The 19176-nt window shown below is 49.1% G+C and overlaps 11 protein-coding genes across 11 annotated transcripts; 5 read left to right on the forward strand and 6 right to left on the reverse strand.

The window, feature by feature from the left end:
- Positions 1 to 765: 765 nt before the first annotated feature.
- On the forward strand, positions 766 to 996 carry N7446_008449 (uncharacterized protein; the record flags this gene model as incomplete). Its single annotated transcript, XM_058517194.1, has 1 exon — positions 766 to 996. The coding sequence occupies one exon, from the start codon at positions 766 to 768 to the stop codon at positions 994 to 996; it is 231 nt and encodes a 76-aa protein (XP_058370840.1).
- A 35-nt stretch (positions 997 to 1031) lies between these two features.
- Positions 1032 to 1252, forward strand: N7446_008450 (uncharacterized protein; the record flags this gene model as incomplete). The annotated part of the gene is made up of 2 exons (XM_058517195.1): positions 1032 to 1198; positions 1231 to 1252. The coding sequence occupies 2 exons, from the start codon at positions 1032 to 1034 to the stop codon at positions 1250 to 1252; spliced, it is 189 nt and encodes a 62-aa protein (XP_058370841.1).
- A 959-nt stretch (positions 1253 to 2211) lies between these two features.
- On the forward strand, positions 2212 to 4709 carry N7446_008451 (uncharacterized protein; the record flags this gene model as incomplete). The annotated part of the gene is made up of 3 exons (XM_058517196.1): positions 2212 to 2888; positions 2940 to 3830; positions 3884 to 4709. The coding sequence occupies 3 exons, from the start codon at positions 2212 to 2214 to the stop codon at positions 4707 to 4709; spliced, it is 2394 nt and encodes a 797-aa protein (XP_058370842.1).
- Positions 4710 to 5678: 969 nt separating this feature from the next.
- Positions 5679 to 7715, forward strand: N7446_008452 (Zn(II)2Cys6 transcription factor; the record flags this gene model as incomplete). Its single annotated transcript, XM_058517197.1, has 3 exons — positions 5679 to 5684; positions 5732 to 6664; positions 6717 to 7715. The coding sequence occupies 3 exons, from the start codon at positions 5679 to 5681 to the stop codon at positions 7713 to 7715; spliced, it is 1938 nt and encodes a 645-aa protein (XP_058370843.1).
- A 195-nt stretch (positions 7716 to 7910) lies between these two features.
- N7446_008453 (putative iron-regulated transporter) lies at positions 7911 to 9723 on the reverse strand (the record flags this gene model as incomplete). The annotated part of the gene is made up of 5 exons (XM_058517198.1): positions 7911 to 8180; positions 8263 to 8957; positions 9012 to 9051; positions 9135 to 9298; positions 9372 to 9723. 5 exons carry the CDS (start codon positions 9721 to 9723, stop codon positions 7911 to 7913), a joined length of 1521 nt encoding a protein of 506 aa, XP_058370844.1.
- Positions 9724 to 10032: 309 nt separating this feature from the next.
- On the reverse strand, positions 10033 to 11551 carry N7446_008454 (mitochondrial 37S ribosomal protein mS47; the record flags this gene model as incomplete). The annotated part of the gene is made up of 3 exons (XM_058517199.1): positions 10033 to 11238; positions 11296 to 11451; positions 11501 to 11551. 3 exons carry the CDS (start codon positions 11549 to 11551, stop codon positions 10033 to 10035), a joined length of 1413 nt encoding a protein of 470 aa, XP_058370845.1.
- A 342-nt stretch (positions 11552 to 11893) lies between these two features.
- N7446_008455 (mitochondrial 54S ribosomal protein uL4m) lies at positions 11894 to 13001 on the reverse strand. Its single transcript, XM_058517200.1, has 2 exons — positions 12846 to 13001; positions 11894 to 12776 (listed from the first exon to the last, which is right to left on the reverse strand). The coding sequence occupies exons 1-2, from the start codon at positions 12927 to 12929 to the stop codon at positions 11943 to 11945; spliced, it is 918 nt and encodes a 305-aa protein (XP_058370846.1). The 5' UTR covers positions 12930 to 13001; the 3' UTR covers positions 11894 to 11942.
- Positions 13002 to 13122: 121 nt separating this feature from the next.
- On the forward strand, positions 13123 to 14440 carry N7446_008456 (mitochondrial 54S ribosomal protein mL38; the record flags this gene model as incomplete). Its single annotated transcript, XM_058517201.1, has 2 exons — positions 13123 to 13654; positions 13719 to 14440. The coding sequence occupies 2 exons, from the start codon at positions 13123 to 13125 to the stop codon at positions 14438 to 14440; spliced, it is 1254 nt and encodes a 417-aa protein (XP_058370847.1).
- Positions 14441 to 14633: 193 nt separating this feature from the next.
- Positions 14634 to 15229, reverse strand: N7446_008457 (putative mitochondrial inner membrane protease subunit 1; the record flags this gene model as incomplete). Its single annotated transcript, XM_058517202.1, has 2 exons — positions 14634 to 14807; positions 14870 to 15229. 2 exons carry the CDS (start codon positions 15227 to 15229, stop codon positions 14634 to 14636), a joined length of 534 nt encoding a protein of 177 aa, XP_058370848.1.
- A 651-nt stretch (positions 15230 to 15880) lies between these two features.
- Positions 15881 to 16752, reverse strand: N7446_008458 (OBAP family protein; the record flags this gene model as incomplete). Its single annotated transcript, XM_058517203.1, has 3 exons — positions 15881 to 15909; positions 15989 to 16444; positions 16539 to 16752. The coding sequence occupies 3 exons, from the start codon at positions 16750 to 16752 to the stop codon at positions 15881 to 15883; spliced, it is 699 nt and encodes a 232-aa protein (XP_058370849.1).
- Positions 16753 to 17125: 373 nt separating this feature from the next.
- N7446_008459 (uncharacterized protein) lies at positions 17126 to 17605 on the reverse strand (the record flags this gene model as incomplete). Its single annotated transcript, XM_058517204.1, has 1 exon — positions 17126 to 17605. One exon carries the CDS (start codon positions 17603 to 17605, stop codon positions 17126 to 17128), a length of 480 nt encoding a protein of 159 aa, XP_058370850.1.
- Between the last annotated feature and the right edge of the window lie 1571 nt (positions 17606 to 19176).

Consider the following 19176-nt stretch of genomic DNA (forward strand, 5'->3'; position numbering starts at 1 on the left):
ATGTTTAGTGTTAAGCCGAACTTTATGCGGATTTGACCCTTTTCTTTCCTTGGGAAAAGAACAGCAGACAATTAGACCCATTCTTATATACATTGACGATTCATATGATTGTGAGGTCGGACGCCAGAGTGTCCTGGGGTAAACAGAGGTCGAGGTCAGTCTATTATAAGCATAGGAGCAAATTACTAGACACTAGAGCCAGGGTGCAGTTCGGTATTGTCACATTTCATGGTCGGGTAATTTGCATGAATAGTCGGTTCTCTTGGCATTCATCGAGGGTTTGCGAGACCTGTAAGCTCGGTGTGTTTACCTTTACATTTTGAATCCGATGCTGAAATTAAGCTGACGGTAAGACCGATTAACGGCATAATTGCGCAGACCATTTCTATGGATGCGTGGAACTAATACAAAGCTTTATCTGGAGTGAAAGCCTTTCTGAAACGGACTAAATCCATATCCAACTCGGGCTATTTTGATATACAGTATTGTGCCGAGCCCCGGACACGCATGCTCGGAGTCCGAGTTTTGAATTAGCAACCAAAGCTAGCGTCATTTCAATTTCCAACTTTCAACTTCCGTTGCTCAAAGTCATGCTAGGAGTAAGCTTTAAGCAGCCCAACTGGGAAGTCGAAAGGCCGCCCCAGCATAAGTCTAGAATCCTTCTGATTTGCGTTACATATTGGATGCAAATTGGGCTACCTTAAGGACAGTGTTCCATTGGCGAAAGAGCAGAGATAGGGAGAACAGATTGAGCAAGAGCCTAGCATGCCTGCGCCGGCCCACATTCAAGCGGCTACGCTCCAGAAATTTCTCGCAGGATGGAAGAAATTCACAGCCCAAGAGTGGATGGCTACCTGGTCTGCAGAAAATACGCAGCAGATCCTACCTTTCAGCCTTGGCGTGCCGCCGCGCTCGCGGGCAGAGGTGCAGCAAGTCTTACCAAAGCTCATTGGAGTTTTGAAGAACTATGAAGTCGGTGATACGAACTTTCTATAGCTCCACCAAAGTAAAATCCGCTGATTCCCTTTTAGATGGAAGTACACGAGCTGGTACACGATGCTTCAAAGGGAAAGGCTGCTGTCTATATCACCTCGATGGCCAACACCCCCTTTGAAGGGAATTTCAAGTGGACAAACGAATATGCCGTCTTTCCCACATTTAGCGAAGATGGACAGAAATATGCAAGCTGGAGGAGATGGTATATACCCTTTTTTATCAGTTCTTTCCCAGGTTTCAGAAATACTTGGTTTAACAGGGACATTCTCACTAGAATTTGATGTCTAAGCCGTTCAACCAGAAAGCAGTCTACGTCCACCCGTTTCAAACGGTTAGGATCACATTTCAATCTTTAATATATATGATGCACAAATTTCTCTAGTCTTCGTTCCTTGCCAACTGGCAGCCCGCGGCTAGAATATGCTACTAATTTCCCAAAGTCGGTCCACATAAACAATTGTGTAGGGTCATACAGTGTACGACTCCGGTTCCGAGTATCTGAATCGGCCAATAAAGAAATTCCATCTCTTCTTGTGCTGGAGTATAATTGCTTATCCAACATCCTAGAATCATACCTTATTTGCTCATATCTTCACATACGTAGCTCACAAATTTATCCTTCTCTGTGCGCATTACCTCCAGCCTTTACGCCTTTATCAGCCAAAGCTCCCTAACCATGCCGTCGCCCTCAAGGTCCGTGACTGTCGCCATCATAGGCAGTGGCTTTGCTGGCCTAAGTCTCCTAATTGGTCTTCAAAAATACCCACACATCAACGCGCATGTCTATGAGGCAGGAAACAAGTTTTCTGAACTTAGCGCTGGCGCCATCCTTGGTCCCAACTCGCAGCGAGCAGTGAAGTTGATCGATCCTCGTATCCTTGAAGGATTGGGTGAACGAAGAATTAACCTGTCCTGAAGGGTCCTAGTGTATTTGACCACTCCCTCAGTTCGTCACCTTGCACTATCCTCGATTTTGGCCCCCATCTGGTATCGATGGGGCTATCAAACCACGAGCCGCGCAAGTCGTTGGGGGCCAATTTCAGCCTCATGAAGTAAAGATCCGCGTGCCCATTCACAGCCCTGCTTCATTTTCGGCTTTCTCCTCGACCTGTGTTTGTTCTCAATGTGTCTTGACTTCGTTTCCTCTCTGGCTCAAGCCCGTCACGATAGTGAATGTTTGACTAGTCCTTGAATCACGTCTCGGGCTTCACAAAAATGGAGAACTGGGTAAAACGAGCCTGGGTGAGGGTCCAGTCATTCTTTCTCCGCCAACACTACCACGGAGTCTCGCAAAATCGCAAAAATGAGAGTGGAGCTGAGCTCTGCGCTATTCAACGTCCAGACCCAGCTCTCACTTTCTCTTCCAATCTCAAAAAAGTGCAGTCCACTCCAACAACTCAAATCCACGAACAAGACACTTTACTCCAGAGCTCAGGCGAACAGATATCGGTTGAACCTATTCATAATCCCTCCGATATTCAACACCCCGGTTGGATTTCCGGCGTTAATCTCTGCGCCAAAATCGCGTCGGGTATTCTATTCATCAATATCATCTTCATAGCCGTGGCGGCCGGGCTGGCAAGGAAACACCCCACCTCGCTCCAATTTTCAACCTCGCAGGTATTTTATGAGGGCAGCTGCAATTTAACAAAACGATGGAATGTCGCTTTGCATTTTATTATCAACATTTTGAGTACGGGGATTCTGGCCGCTAGTAATTATTGCATGCAGTCGCTTGTCGCACCCACACGGGAGGAGGTTGATGCGTGCCATGCGCAGGGAAAGTGGCTTGATATTGGTACTGCCAGTATCAGAAATCTTTTTTCAATTGAGAAACGTCGTATTGTTCTGTGGCTGGCTTTGATGATTACCGCCACTCCTTTCCATTTATTGTAAGTACGAAGACCATTGGCAACTGACGAATCGCTCTAACACAAACGCAGGTACAACTCCATGGTTTTCGAGTCTCTGGGTACGAATTTGTTTGGCACCTACGTTGGGCCTAGGGATCTGACCTCTGAAAATATCGGCCGATTGACGACTCCCGGTCTCGAAAAATGCTTCGCAGCTCCGGCCGGCATTAGTGGCGTTGGATCATTCACCTGGGACGAATTTTCTTCATACATCTCAGATGGGAGCTACACGCGACTTAGCCTGACTGAATGCGAGAGCATTGCAACAGACCAGAATGCAACAGGGACAAAAGCACTCATTGTTCTAGTCAACGAGATTTCGGTGAATGACGGTGGCAATCAGGCCATACTATGGACAGGTGCTTTTGGGGGCCTTCCAAATAGTAATGCCGGTACATTGCTTTCTGGTATCGAAGGGACCAGATCTTTTAGTCTCGTCAACACATCATCCGAAACCTACGTTGAATGTACATCATGGAAGAACTCTCAAGACGCTTATGAGCCTGGGGGAACACTTTCCGCTCAAGAGTGTCTTTCAATCCCCACCGATGAGAGATGCCAGTTGCTTTATAATCCGCCAATCTGTATTATCATCTCCCTAACTGCACTGGCAAAGATAATGGCAATGTTTCTTGCAGCTCGAATCGGTCGTTCCAAAACAGCACCTCTTCTGACTAGGGGTGATGCAGTTGCATCCTTTGTATCAAGGCCAGATTCTTCGACAGAGGGTCAATGCTGGTTATCTAATAAAGATGTTCATAATGGGGACTGGAAAGTATTTCAGCAAAACCGCACTGGAATGCCCCCAATTCTAGCGAACCGCAGAGGTACCGAAGAGCAGTCAAGATACAAAAAGCTCGTTCGACGCAAGTGGCAAGTCCAAGTACCAAGCAAAAGGAAATGGGTGGCAACTCTATTTTTGTCAGTTGGTCCTGCTCATCAAATCCTACATTCATACTCACCTTCTCTATCAGGTGTTTATCTTGCATTGGAGCAGGAGTGGCACTTTTCGAAATGGCGCTGGGAAGCATCGACGACGGTGTCACTAGGTCCAGGTCCCTAAGCGCATCCCGACTTGAAATATGGTGGGAATTAGGCTTCAACGCAGGTTCCTCTAACATCATAACTTTAGAAATGCCGTTAACAATGCTGGGATCTGTGGTGCTAGCCAACGTTCCACAACTGGCTCTCACTTTGTCCTATTATTGTTATAATAACGTGGTGACCGATATGCTTGCAGCCCGGGAGTATAGCTCTTATGGTGCTTCGCGCAAGCCACTTCGAGTGACCTGGCCTGCCAAGGGCAGTCGGCAACGGTCAACATACTGGCTGAGCGTACCATACCAATACGCCGCACCCATTTTGTTGATTTACGGAATTTTACACTGGCTGGTCTCTCAAAGCATCTACTATGTGTTGGTGATTCCTTATGACATGCAGGGTAACCCAAGCTTAGCAAATAGAGTGAGTGCTCTGGGATACTCGCCTTTGCCAATATTTTTGTCAATTCTTGTTGGTTCTTTGATGATATGCATCTTGATCGGGATTTCTTGTCAGAGATTGCAGTCTGATATGCCACTTGCCGGGTCTTGTAGCGCTGCAATCAGTGCCGCTTGCCATCCCCCCAAAGATGAAGATCTGGATACTGCTATTCTGGGTCCGATCAAATGGGGACAAGCAATGAGGTCATCAACATTGGGGATGAACCATTTCAACAATGAGATTGATGATGAAAACGGACATTGTAGCTTCACTGCGCTGGATACGGTGAGACCAAATTTAACCAAGTTCTATGCTTAATATGATTTTTTACTTACGAGCAATCAATCTATTTCGATATTATCACATGTCACTCAAGAAAATACTTTCGTAATTAAACGTGTCAAACTGCGATAAGATCGAAGACATCGCATTTTTTTAGAGAGTCCGCATAGTAACATTTGTCCCGGAAATCTTGAATCCAGTTCAGGTGGAGCACCGGAAATTAACGAAGATTGTGCAGGCACAATGGCCGGCGCGAATCAACTGGATGAGAATAGGGTGGATACAGTCGTGATCAGAGTACATGTCGTACCAGATGGCAAGGATGCACATGGGTGCACGATATATGCACGCATTGACTCGTGTACATTGAGCCCACAGGATCAAGAACACGTCGCATTTAGCCCTGTTTTTGCACGCATAAACCAGCATCGCTTCTCTTGCGCTTACAATCATGGGGCTCATAGAACCTCCCCTCGTACTTTTGACCGCACAGACAAGAATATATACAGTGGTAGGTTGGTATAATCTTTACTGGTCGGGGTAACCTATCTACTTGTCGTTCAGCCGTTGACCGCAAAATACCAGAGAAACGAGTAGATAGTAAAACAATGAATGAATTTGAACCCCAATATGTAGGTTTTTCTCTCATTTTGAAGGAAATCGCTATAACGGTTGGACAAAATAACATTTCCGTGTATACAAGCGAAAGTACTGTATTGTATGTTGATATCGGGATGTTTCCCCACATTCAAAAGGTCATACAGAATCAGGGGGTTCCGAGCCGCATGTACCTGAAGTCTGTGCATACATGTATATTGAAAGTGCAGATCGTGGATATTTACTGTAACAAAGCAATATAGTGACAGCCCTAAGAGACCGAACAGAAAAGAACAGAATCTCGTCATCGAACTCCACAATCGCAACCGCCATTGCGGGGAAATCAGCCACTTCCTATGCAACTTTTCTGGGCTTCATGTCTGCCTCTGGCTATAGGCCTGTTCCATCATGGAGGTAAGACAAATCAACACTCTCAAGCGAGCTCCAACTAACAGCATCAGGTGCCAAAAGCCCGGGGAGCGGGCAGGTCAGGACCGCGCCGACGAACGGGCTGCCTGACATGTAGAGCGCGCAAAGTGCGCTGCGACGAATCCAAACCAAGCTGCTCGAACTGCGACCGACTGCGACTGCGGTGCGTCTATAAACCCCCCATCGCGCTCGGGTGGGGGTCATCCCCATCTCGCTCCAATGCGCCGAACCCTGCACCGACAGTTCCAACCAGCCCACCCGGCCCAGCAGTCGCAGCTGCATCGCGCTCACCCGACATCAACTTCTTCAACACTGTCCTCCGGTCCGATGATCATTCAATACCAACACTCCGACATCTGCCCGCGGGGGATCCTTACCCCTCCGAATTTGATATGCTTGGATTTATGGGCGGGATCACATCGGAACTGGAGCAAAAACACCTCGATTTGACGACTGGGCTCGACGCTACTTTCACCGCTAGTCCATCGCAGTCGCTTCCTGGTGTGCTGCCGAATATGGAGGGCCAATTTGTCGACCGTCACACCCCACTCAGTCCCGATGCGCCTTCTTCGGGGCTGGATGAGACGTCTATTGGAAGTGGTTCGGATGGTGCTACCCCGCGGGGGAGCTGGTCTGATGCCGGTGGTACTTCATATGAGGATCAGCTTATACAGCACTTCCTGGCCATTGGACCGCCGGCTGCTCCGTTTGGACCGCTCAATATGGAGTGGAAGTACGTGCGGCCGGCGTTGTTGGCTCATGCGCGGAGCTTTGGTCCGCTTTTGAATGCTGTGTACTGTTACACTGATATCCATAAAGCGATGGTGGATGGGAAACGCTGGCGCTGGGCGCCTACGTATTACAGAGTTTCCAGTTCGGAGATCCAGGCATGTCTCCTTGGTGAAGTGGGCGAGTACACCCTTGTCAAGGTCTATGCGACTGTTTTTCTCTTAATGTTATCCGAGGTAAGATCCGCCTTCTTTCAATTTGAAGCATTTTAGCTCACATCTATCTCAGCTTCTCTCATCCCACGAGATATGTGCTGGGACCTCCTTTCTTAAGTCTGGATACCTCATCCTCCAGCGCTTCCATGATCGCACTCAAACATGGACTGGCCTTGGTCACCTCCTAGTCTCATGGGTCTCTCTACTGGACGTCAAATCCCTGATTGCAGGTCGCGAAGGCCACCCTCTAACCGAGCTAGGAAATCTACCAGAGCACGGAATTTCAATAAAGCCAGTAGAGCCACAAACGTTCCCTACACCACGCACCACAACTCCAAACGATGACCCGAAAGAAGACGACACCAACGAAGACCCATTCCGCAGCCCCAGCTACCTAGTCTATGAATCAATCGTAGGCCCCGCCTTCCAATTCTTCGTCCAAGCCCAACAAATCGTCCGACGAATAGTCTGCATCGACCTCCACCACCGCAGCCGCGGAACCCTCAGCGATGAATTCGAAGTCCTCCAAATAGCACACAAAGTAGGCGCAGACCTCGAAACACTATGGCATAAACGGCCCGCAGTAATAGATGTCTACGGACGACCCGAAGCCCTAGCCGATATACTATGCGCCCCAGTCGCAATGGAAGTCTGCCGCACGTTCCGACAGTACATCGCCAGTTTCCTGGCTAATTTCATCTACCTGCACCGCGTTGCATTTGCAATCTATCCGCGCACAGACCGTGTCAACGGTGCCGTGGACCAGATCATTCAGCTTGCTACTGTTGAATCTGCCGGGCCTGGTCACCTCCCTGTTAGTTTTATGTGGCCGTTGTTTGTTGCCGGCCTGGAAGGGACCAGTGATCAGCGTCAGTGGATCGTTCAGGAAATGCATCGTATGGCTTCTGTTCAGGCTACGGATCCCGTTTCTTTGCTTACGCGTCATCCGGCTGCTGATAAGGTTCTCTTGTTGCTAGAGGAGATGACTCGACGGCAGGATGCTTCACGGACGTGGGCTGACTCCAAGTGTGTAAGGCGGGAGTTGTTTTCGGATTTCTTTGTCGTGATTTGAACGGTTTGTTCGAGACACGAGTTGTATGTATGATCTTTCATTGGCTTTCAGTGGTGTGCTCATTATGACTAGCGATCCTGATTTTTTTTTTCCGTGATGTGATGTTATGTTATGACGATGACTCTCTCTTTCAATAGATGTACCTAGGTATCTTGCATGGACAGTATTTTCATAATAAAATGGAAAAAGGTTACTTTAGACCGTCCCGGATCCAAGTGCTCGATATACAACCTTGTCCCCTCCCATACACCGTGATCGGTGCAATAGATGACCCCGTTCCTTGCGAACATACGCCGCAAAACAAATAGCCGCTACGGCCACAGCTCCAGAACTGATGAGCACAGGGTATCGAAATTGCCCAGGAAGCGGGAATGCAATAGTGGAAGCGAAAGAAAGCATTTCGAAAACATTCTGCAGCGCCATCTCCGTAGCAGAGAAACGGGCACGTGCATGTTCCTCGACATTCTGTGAATGCGATAGGTAATCAGTATCAACACAACCACAACATCAACATGGATATCAAAATGGGGCAAAAGGGTAAACTTACCTCCTGCACAAGAAACTGAACCGATAAATCAAATCCCCAAAGCCCAACCCGACTCATAGCAACACCAACAATCAAAGTTCCAGCTACAACCCGCGAATCCGAGTCCCAACCAACAAAGGCAGCAGCCGCAGCAGCCACACAAACGAACTGCCAATTCAGGAACCACAATCCAGACCGGATTGGACCAATCCGGTTCATGATCATTGGTGCAGTCCATGTACCAGACAACTCAGCAGCCACAGAGCCAATGCGCATATAACTAACCTGCAACGAGGTGAACCCCGTGTGCAGTAGATATGTCACCATTGTGGCGCCGAATGAGAGCACGGTTAGGTAAAGGAGGCTTAGGGCGAAGGAAGCTAGGAAGACTGGGCTGGTTGTATATTCTTTCCAGGGGGATTGGGATTGGATAATTTGGGGGATATCAGCAGGTGAGTTGGTGTGATTAGAGTCATGGTTCCCATATTGTATATCGTCCGGCTCTTGGGTGGGAGAGGCTGGCATCTGCTTTTTCAAAGCTGGCACTGCTTGGTAGACTTGGGCGATTGCCACGTACTCGATTATCACGGATGCTGTGTTCAGGCCGAATACTGTCCAGATGGCGTAGCTAGTTGAGATACTGTCGACTAGGGAGATGAAGACTGGGGCTAGGAGTTTGCAGAAGAGGTCAATTCGTCGCATTGAGGCGTTCAAATCTGTGGTTGTTAGATATTACTTATCTTTTAGCTATTGACTTGCTGTGTACTTACCTTGTCGAGGCACACTGATGCTATCCGATATTACGATTGCCTGAAATTGCATCACACAATTAGTGGACTTACTTCATATAGCGAGCAATGAAGAATGTATAGCTCAAAATCTCGAGAACATACCCAATCTCGCTCCACAGCTACCGTATTTGCCGTAGCAGCCAATTTCTCCAAACAAGCTAAAATCCCCTGTACAGCAAACAGGACAAGAGTGATTGTCCAAGACTTCGCGCTCATAAGAAGCACAAAGCACAAACACGACACAGCAACAGGAACTCGTTGCCAAACTAGTAACCCAATTAGCAATCAAGTTCGAATAAAACCAATCCAAATCAAACCATAAAGACATAATACACATACCAATCGAATACCTCAAAGCAACAAGTCGGTCAGACCGATCAACCCGCGCACCCAGCCAAGACGAAAGTGCAACAGCAGACAAAGCCCTGACCAAAGCATATATCGACGCATAGAGCAACGTGCCTGGGAAGATAGAAGCGAGGAATAGCACCGCGCCAAACTCGAACATGCGTGAGTTCCATGTGGATAGAGTGTGAGAGATGTAGAGGCGTGTTAAGACGGAGCGGGCTTCTGGTGCTGGGGTGGTATTTAGTTGTGAACTTGGCCCTGACGTCGGTAAGATAGTGCGCTCGGTATTGATGCTTTCAGATGAGGATCTGCTTGATCCGGAAGACCGTGTTTCTAGCTCCATTTTGATGTGCTGGTTATACAAGTTGGGCGTGTAGATTTGCCATTGAGGTAGATGAGTTGAGGTGCGGATCTGCGATGTTGCGGGTGGGCTGAGGACCTTTGTGGAACCCGCACTAGTGACTGTTGGGAGTGTTTGCCGCTTGAATGTTGTGTTTTCTACTTGTTCTATAGTTGTTTAAGGCTATACTTCTACTTCTACTTTTACGGAAGGTGATTGATGGGGTAAATGGCATGTGGGTATATAGTCCCAATATTCGATAAATTCTAATACACCAGAACAATAAAAAATTACAGGTAGATGGTATCCCTCTTAGTTCCACTTGAGCCCTCCCTCGGCAGTCTTCGACGTCTTCCGGGCAATCACCTCGACGACCTTTCGGCGGACACCCTCGCGGTGGGCGTACTTCTCGAGGAAGTGGTCCACCACGGGTCTCCGTGATGCGTGTCCTTGACGCACAACTTGCTCAATCTCGTTCTCAGAGGGGAGGGCGAAGTGAGCGTGGGGGTAGCTCTTGTAGTCTCCATTGCTGAAGAGGGCTAGGCGCTCCTCTCCCTCGGGGATCTTGAAGAACTCTTCCACAGCCTCGTCGGAAACCTCCTTCAGAGTAGCCGGCTGCCACTCAGCCTGGCGGGGAGGCTTCGACACCAAACGGGCGTTGACACCCTCAACAAAGTCGGGGTGGCGCATAAAGTGGGCAGAGATCGCGTGCTCGCGCTTGAAGGTCTCTGAGATGCTCCACTTCTTACCGAGGCGCAGCTGGCGAAGGGTCACTTTCAGGGAAGTAGGTGAGCGGCTCGAGAGGGTCTCTAATGTCTTCTGGGCCCACTCCTTGTGCTCTGTCTCCTGCTCCAGAGCCTGGAAGATTTCCTCCACGGTGTTGAATGCGAAGCAGCGGTCAATGGCAGTGCGCAGGCTACCAGCCATGAGCATAGGCTCCTCTTCAAGAGGAGGAAGGCCAAGTGAGAACTCTGCCATAGTCTTGTTCACGGTGTGTAGGCGTTCGGGGAGCTCGACGTGGTCGGGGAAGGTCAGCTCAGAGAGACGCTGGGTCACATTGGCCAAAACACTCGAGTGCAGGTAGTGAGTAGCAATGCCGGCGTACAGAGTCTGCACACCCTTCAGGCGCTCCGAGGTCAGGGCCAGGTAGGTGCCGGTCTCGCCGTCGAGGCGGGGCAGGAAGAACGAGCCACCCACGTCAGGGAAGAAACCAATGGTTGTCTCGGGCATGGCAAAAACAGTCCGCTCAGTTGCAATGCGGAAAGGAGCGTGCATGCTGAGGCCAACACCACCACCCATGGTAATTCCATCCATAAACGAGATAACGGGCTTCGGATATGTAGCAATCATGTGGTCGAGGGCGTATTCGAGGGCAAAAAAGCTAGTCGAGGCTTGTTGTCCCTCCAATCCCTCCGCGTTCTGCTTTGCCAGAGCGGCAACGTCGCCGCCTGCGCAGAGAGCCTTCTCGCCAGCTCCCGAGATGAGGATCATATTCGCGAGACTAGACTTCTCCCATTCCTATTCAACCAACGCTTAGTATTCTGTTGCTCTTGTCTTCCGGTGAACCAATCTAACCTTCAGTCGAGGGAAAATCTTCCGTGCCATGGAGCCGTTCAAGGAATTGAGCTTCTTAGGGCGGTTGAGCTCGACGCTGCGGATGCCGTAAATCGAGTTGAACAGAACATCATCTGGCTCATCGGTGGGAAGTTCTTTGGGGATATTCGTCGACATCTATCAATGATCAGCTCTGATGTCGGTGTTCGGTCCGAGGAGTGCATACCGAAGCTGTTGCCGTGAAGGCAGGGTTGGTCACCTTTGCGCGTAGAGGCATTGGGGAAACGCGCGAGATCCAGCTCGGCGAGGGTAGGCGGGAGAATGAGTGTCGAAGTAACATTAGACCGAAGAAAAGAAAGAATCAAGGGAAGGGGGTATGATGGTGACAATCAGATGTTTCTCCGCTTTCTTGACCTCGGGAGTTTTTCTCGCTGGATTTTCTTTCCGCTCCGACTCTCCGCCCATAACCGACACTGCTTGACATCACATTTGGATGCTATTCGACGTCAAGGGTTTCCATTGTGTTGTGTGGAATGAATTGAAATAAAATACTATGGAAATACTATAAAAATACTGGGTTTTAGACTAGCACGGTTCTGAAATAAAGTGATAAGTATAGATCTATTTGTACATAGCTAGATAATGCAAACAATATAACAGCAACACAATCAAGCCCGAGGGCGGCCCAGCTGGAGTATTTCCTTTCCGTCTAGTGAAGGCGACCAGACTCTGTCCTCCTTATTCAGGTCTGTAGAGTTCTCGCGCAAAAGCCTGTGCAATGCCTCCTTCTCAATAACGATTCTCCCTGTCTCCAGCATATCCTTCACATCCACATCCGCAAAGTCGATACATTTCACGTGCTTCTGGAACTTCTCGGCTGCTTGGAACAACCTCTCATCCGCCTTCTGTGTAATGAGTGTTACCCGACCCTTCTTCTGGTCCCAGCCATGAGCCGTGGCGACGTTCCTGACGAAAAACGGAGTGGCCTCTTCGGGGAGAGTAATTGAGTTCTCCACGACAATCAATTCGCCGCGTGCGTGCCTGTAGCTGAGGGCGATGCGCCAGGCTTGGGCATAAATCTTTCGTGGCAGATCGGTCGAGAAATCGCGAGGATGGGGTCCGTGGGCTACACCACCACCACGGCGAACTGGCGATTGCTTGTCACCTGCACGGGCGCGACCGGAGCCCTTCTGTGCGTACAGCTTCCTGTGACTACCGTGCACATCGTCCCTCCACTTGGTGCTGGCTGTTCCTTGCCGGGTTGCATCACCCTCGTAGACGACTGCGCGGTGGAGGATATCATGACGAATAGGCATTTGAAGGAGTCTCCGCGAATAGTGAATCATGCGTTCGGGTTTCATGTCAGGCCAGCGGTAGGTCACGACTTGAACAGGGAGTTGGCCTCCGGGCCGTTGTGCTTGGGGGGCCTCGGTGGCATTTTGTGTCTCGATGGGTGTTGTAGGCTTTGCTTCCGTTGCCATTGACCGTGTGAGGCATCGCTGCTGCGGAATTGGGTTGCTTGTCAGTAACTGCGTCCAACACACGGATCAACAATTCACGGAGTCACTCACCGTCACTTGCTTCGGACCGGACATGAGTCCGCCCGAGCTGCGTGACAGCAGGCGCAGCGAGCGAAAGACATCGTGACTAGGCATTGTGTAGAACCACTGTGGTGGATAACGCCTATAAGTTGGTGATGTCTGGTGTCTTGAATGGATGAGCAAAAGTTGATCCCGGGCGGTGGGTACTAGCAGAATCTTGGCGTCCGAACAGAAAAAGTCACCCCGGAAAGACAACAACATCCGACCCTTGAGACCAACCCCATCACAACCCCCAATTCTTCGAATCATGGCTCACTGCGAGCGGGCTTCGAAGCCCCTGCTCCAATGCCTTCGCAACACCTACTCTCGAGGCATTGCTGGAGCCCAGCTCCAGACGCGAGCCTTTCAGTCGACTGCCAGCGTTAGAGAGCCCGAAGCTGAAACGACAAACCAACCCTTCCACAAGGCACCCGATCCTTCTCTTGTGACGAGCCCCCGGTTAGAGAGACGCTTGTTGCGACAGGGTACCGCCCCAATTGGATCTCGTCGTCGTCGTGCTGCGCTCCAAGACTCCGCCAACATTCCTTTTGAACAACTGCCATACCAATGTTTCCAAGAAGCTCGGAAGGTTCTCCTCGCCGACCGTGAGGAGAAATTGAAGGAGATTGAGACAATGAGACAGCGCCTTGCACGACAGGAATCTCTGTCCGTTGAGGAGGCCGGAGGAGAGAAGGCGAAGAAGTCCCGTGTCACGGCGATGCAATTACATTTGGAACGCCTCAAAATCCTTGCCGATATTAACGATCCCTTGGTGAAGCGCAATTTCGAGGATGGCGAAGGTAAGGCTTCCTGACCGACCCATTTGGATAACTTCAGCCCAGGCTTATCATATTTCCATTCCAGGCGACATGTCCAAGCCCATCTACCGCTTTTTGGCCGACCGCAAATGGCGCGAGTACCGCCGCAAGATTCTGGTCCAGCGTATTACCCAAATGAAGGTCATTCCGGACGTTCTGCCTCACTGCGATCCCGTCGTGGACACCAGGATGTACTTCGGCAAGCGCCAAGTTCAGGCTGGTGAATTTGTCGAGGCAAGAGCCAGCACAAGCGCACCGAAGCTGGACATTCAGATCTTCAAGGGTGGTGAAAAGCTTGTCACTATTGCAATTGTTGACCCGGATATCCCGAACGTTGAGGCCAACAGCTTCGATTATAAAACGCACTTCCTTGCCGTCAATGTGCCCATCTCGGCCACCTCCACCAAGGTCGATCTCTCCAAGCTTCTGGAAGACTCCCAGGTGGTTCTTCCCTGGCTGCCACCTGTTGCTCAGAAGGGTAGTCCCTACCACCGTCTCTCTGTCTTCATTATGGAGCAGAAGAACTCTCGCCCTCTCAACTTTGAGGCCATCAAGGCCAAGGAGACTAGCCGCGACGTCACTCTCCGCACCCTCCAGGCCAGCTACCACCTTAAGGCCATTGGTGCTCACTTGTTCCGTACCCAATGGGACGACACGACCCTGGAGGTCATGAAGGAGATCGGATTCGACGGTGCCAACGTGGAACTTCGCCGCGCACGGGTCGAGCCTCTGCCATATAAGAGACGTAACCCCTCATCATTCCGCTAATCTTGTCTTGTCTAAGTCGTTTCCTATATCGGCGATTGAGTATAGATTTTGTATTGTACAATTTGATATGTATGAATATGCACACTGCTTTCACAATTCCCTTCCAATCACAAACTCCATGTAATGCTTAAACAAAATCCCAAGTAATACACTCCTCGGCATAAAGTATAGATGCGATGCCGCATAGTCCAACCTAATCCAATTGCGCAGGTTGCAACGGGTTACGCACCCACTCCATCTTCGACGGCGGCCATACCCTTGCAACAATCTTTCCATTGATTAAACCCATAGGAACCGGTCCGTAGTTTCTCGAATCTCTCGACCAGGGAAGATTGTCGCCAGCCAGAAAGACATGGCCCTCGGGTATCTTAACACAAACGCAAGTCAGCAATTGAACTACATAACCCTAGAGCAAGACAGCACCCCTACCTGAATCATATTTTGGTCCTTCCCAACCTCCGTACTAAACTGCTGGTCCTGACAAACAAAGTCCCCAGGCATCCCAATGACCCGCTTGGCAGCATGAACGCCCTGGAAGTTTGGATGCCCAAATCGCACAATGTCGCCGACCTCAATTCCCTTTCCGTGTCGGTGCATCCGCGAGATCAGAAGCCAGTCGCCTCGCACGTTGAAGGTCGGGTACATGGACGGACCGGCGCTGGCCTGGATGGTGATCAGGTGCTCCCAGATCAGCGCGCAGCCGCAGAAAGTGCCGGCGCCATTGAGTGCAAGCCGGCCAATGCTGCGCAGGTTGGCGTGTCGCAGCGTATTTCGGAATAAGCCCTCCATGTGTGGTTAATTGAGAGCTAGTTGGTTCTCTCGGATTGAGCTTCAGCCGGTCCGCGATTGGGTCATGTGACCCAGCGGTGCCTTTAAAAATCTCGATTTCGTTACTCTCCCGTCTTTCCCTTCTCATCAACAGTCGACATATTGTCTTGCACCCTGAGGTGGCAGGTCTCGCTTCTATATTGGATTGTGAGGTCCTGGGATCATTCTTGCTATTTCAGCTGTCCATTTAATGTTGTGGGCGCTGGGCTGAGCACCTGGATTTTCCTAGGTGTCGACTTTTCTGCGCAAGCATCTGTACAATAGGTAGAGATGCTTGAGCTGTTCAGTTGATATTATACCCCCTTCCTATCATTTCCCCATATCCAATTCCCTTACCCTCTCCCACTCGGGAAATCCGCTTCTCCAAATGCTAGAGCTTGCCGTCGTCGAAATTCAGCACCAGGACGAGCAAGTGTGGACAATGAAGCAAGATGAACACAACCAGCCTATCTTCTTCTTGGCTGTCCCCCAGTGTGCCTCAATCTTGACCCCATTTCATTATGGGACTGGGTCTTTGAGTCATGCGCAGCGGGGAGACATCTCTGCATATCAATTTATTTCAATTCATATTCATTTCACCATACTGTTCTGTATAAAACGTAGATACATTCCTCAAGTCGATTTCCACATCGTATCAGCATCTATAAGAAGTCAATTGTCAGCCCAATGTCAACCAACACCCGAGAATGAGTCTCCAGCGAAGCAGGATGATATACATACCAGAATGCTTCTCAACAGCCTTAATCCCCTCCCTCTTCTTAGCCTTCTGCCGATAATCAACCCCAAACCTTCCATCCCGATCCCCCAACAACTCATCCAAGCCCCCAGGCTTTGCAACTTCCACACTCTCAGGCGAAGTAAAACTCCCCATCAACTGCGGCGGACCCATAGGCACAACATCCCCACGATCAACCTGCCAAAAATGATAAGTTTTCCCATAAATAGGCGCAACATCCTGCATCTCAGCCGTCTCAGCTGCCTCCCATGCAGGCTTGGGGACGCCAGCTGGCGCGGGCATGATCAGCATGCCGCTCTTCACTTCGAACTCGTGCGTGTGCCAAAGCTTGCGTTCTGCGGCTGGGAGTGTTTCGAAGATTCGCGGTGAGACCATGTATTCGACGCCGATTAGGCGGGCGTTTGTTTTTGGTGAGTCGTAGATTAGACATTGGCGGACGTCTGGGGTTTGTTGTTAGTTTGCGTCATATCATTAGGGAAGAGTATGTAGGGCTCTGGATCGTGCCGTATCGTGACTGTAGTTAGAGCTGCATACCTTCTGTTAAATGCGTGCAGTAGTGGTTCGCCTCGACGCATCGAGTGGGATCGTTGGCATAGACATGGAATGCGTTGAGGTGCGCGCAGATCTGTTTCACTGGCGCGAAGTCTTGGACCATTGAAGCTCCTGTTTCGAGTACTTTACTCTTGACTGTTCGTGGATCGCCTGGGATTCCACTTTTATCGTCGGTGTTTCCGGTGCAGGCTGACATGTCGGCGATCTATTCAACCTGAGTTGATGGAAGTTTTTGTTGGAGTATGCTTCACTGACAACTCTGCGCAAAATATGTTAGACTTCATCCAGTAATTCTTTACCTAAGATATTTTGTAAAGGAAGAGAATATTCACATCATCCTCACATCATCTTAATTCTAGAATGTATTTTCTTGGCTTTATTGAATTACCAACTTGACGTCACGATGATTGTGTCCCGGGAAGTCGGACTAAACTGTATACATCTAATCAGCATCATTATACCCGAATCACTATGATCATTTATTTGTACCTTGGATGTGCTTGGAGATTTTCTAGATATCTGGCAGATTCGATCATCGGACTTCCACTGTGCTCACTTCTCCATGCTAATCAGAACCCTCGCATCTTGCAACGATCCAGCACTAGGAAGGCAGAGCGTGCCCCAAAAATGCAGGAGATCATGGCAGTTGGTGCCATTTCAAGAGTTGACTCAAGGAGCATCCGAGCCTTCTGGTTTAACTCTTCGAATTTTCTGAGTCGAGCTTCGTATTGTGCGAGGAGACACTTGTTGTGGTCACGGTTGATGGAGATAAATTGTTCCACCTTCTGTCTGATGGTGTGAAGTTCCGTTGCAAATCCGACCTCCATATATTCTGTCATGGCAACGGCGAAATAGGATTCCTCGGTGGTGTAGTAGATGTAATTGGGCTCAGCTGGATACTCAATATCTCCTGCGAGTATTGACCAGTACTCTGGGTTTATATTGGATATGCCTTGTTCCAATCTACTGACCCAGATATTGTAGTTGTTAGTACCTAGGCTGAGCTTGGATACTACCTGGGAAAGCTGCCAGGTCTCGGTTGATGCCATCGTGAGGTCTGTGGTTGTTGAGAATTGTTGGATCATGAGGGCAGACTTTTGCAAGAGACTTGAAATGTGCTTGCTGGGATAGTCTATCAAACGCCAAAGTCGAGATGGATAGCAGGTCGGTGCGTGTGGGCTCGTGGGTCTTCGTCGTTAGCTTGAGCATACAGCGAGACTGCGGGTGAATCTCGAGTGCAAGGCTGGGAAATCAGTAGAATATAAGATGGCCTTACCTCCTAGTCCTCTGGCTTGGTGGCAGATTAAAGAAGCTCAATGGACATCTAATAGATATTGGAATAGAAAGAAGAAGGCGTTATGATTGAGGAAACAGACCAGTGGAAGCAGAGGAATTTCCCAGATATCAGCTTCTAGACAAACAATAAGCATTTGCTTTGGCAAACAGTTTCAACACCGCGCTTTGTATCAGATGAAGCGTACCCATCAGATCATGAGACTGAGGATAACAACGTTCAATTATGAATTTTCTGGCTGTTCTCAGGTCATATAATTTGGCGAAATGAACCGAGATCACCCCGGGGAACACATAAGCAAAATCATTGCCCTTATATAAGCCCTCTAATACATTCTCCGGCTCAACTCAATCGTTGACTCCTTGTACAATGCCAATTGCAGGGGGCCTGCTTCGTAACCCAGCCATCAACTTGTCCAAGTCACTCAAGAATTCAATATTGATATCTTCGATTTGTGCCCATTTAATTATATCAAGCATTTTCTCATGACACTTATGAACAAGTGGTTCTCGTCATCCAACAGGACCACAATAATGAATAAAGACAGCTCGAATGTCTGCCAGTTTGGTTCGTGAAACGCAATAAGCAACACGAACCATGAGCTGCTTCAAGTTCTAACGTTCAGGGCCAGACAAAAAACTAAAATTACATTGAGAATTTTATTTCGACAGTGGTCTATTTATCTATCAAGCTCCAGAATAGCTCTGTGGGACGTATGAGCCAGGAATGGCATACGTGCCCGACTCGCTGAGCATTTCCTTTCACTGCCTATTTGCCGTTTATCTCTTTTGTCGTCTTGATCTATTGTGACAGGTCCCACAGGACTTGTATGCTAATCTATTCCTGCCTACACATTCTACAGGTACATCACACCCTTCATTGTTCTCCTGTCTGTTCTCACCCTCGCAATCATGGTACTGGAGATATACAATATACTCTCTAACAAAGGGTTATCCGTTTTTGACACAAGTTTCAACAACTGACTCTGCAGTTCTTGGGCAAAGGATATTGTCGGCAATATCCCGCTCAGTTGGCCATGCAGAGCAGTTGCAGCTACACCGTGTATGAGTCTTTGAAAAAGTTGATATCGACTTGCGCGAGGAGTCAAAGCGGAGATATAATGAAAATCTACGGTAAGCTACAACTTACTGATTGCTTCGTTTATCTTCCCTATCGCATCATTTCGAGACGTCTTTCGTATGTTGCCTGGCACAAACTTTCTTCCTGCAGTACTTCCAGGCAAAGCTTCCGGCGTATACAACAGCGTGGTTAATGAAACACCTAAACACCTGTTTGCACGTACTGAGACCCAGAATGAGGAATGAA

Source organism: Penicillium canescens, assembly GCF_028828765.1.
Source record: "Penicillium canescens strain IBT 15451 chromosome Unknown utg000005l_segment0_segment0, whole genome shotgun sequence".
Lineage (NCBI taxonomy): Eukaryota > Fungi > Ascomycota > Eurotiomycetes > Eurotiales > Aspergillaceae > Penicillium > Penicillium canescens.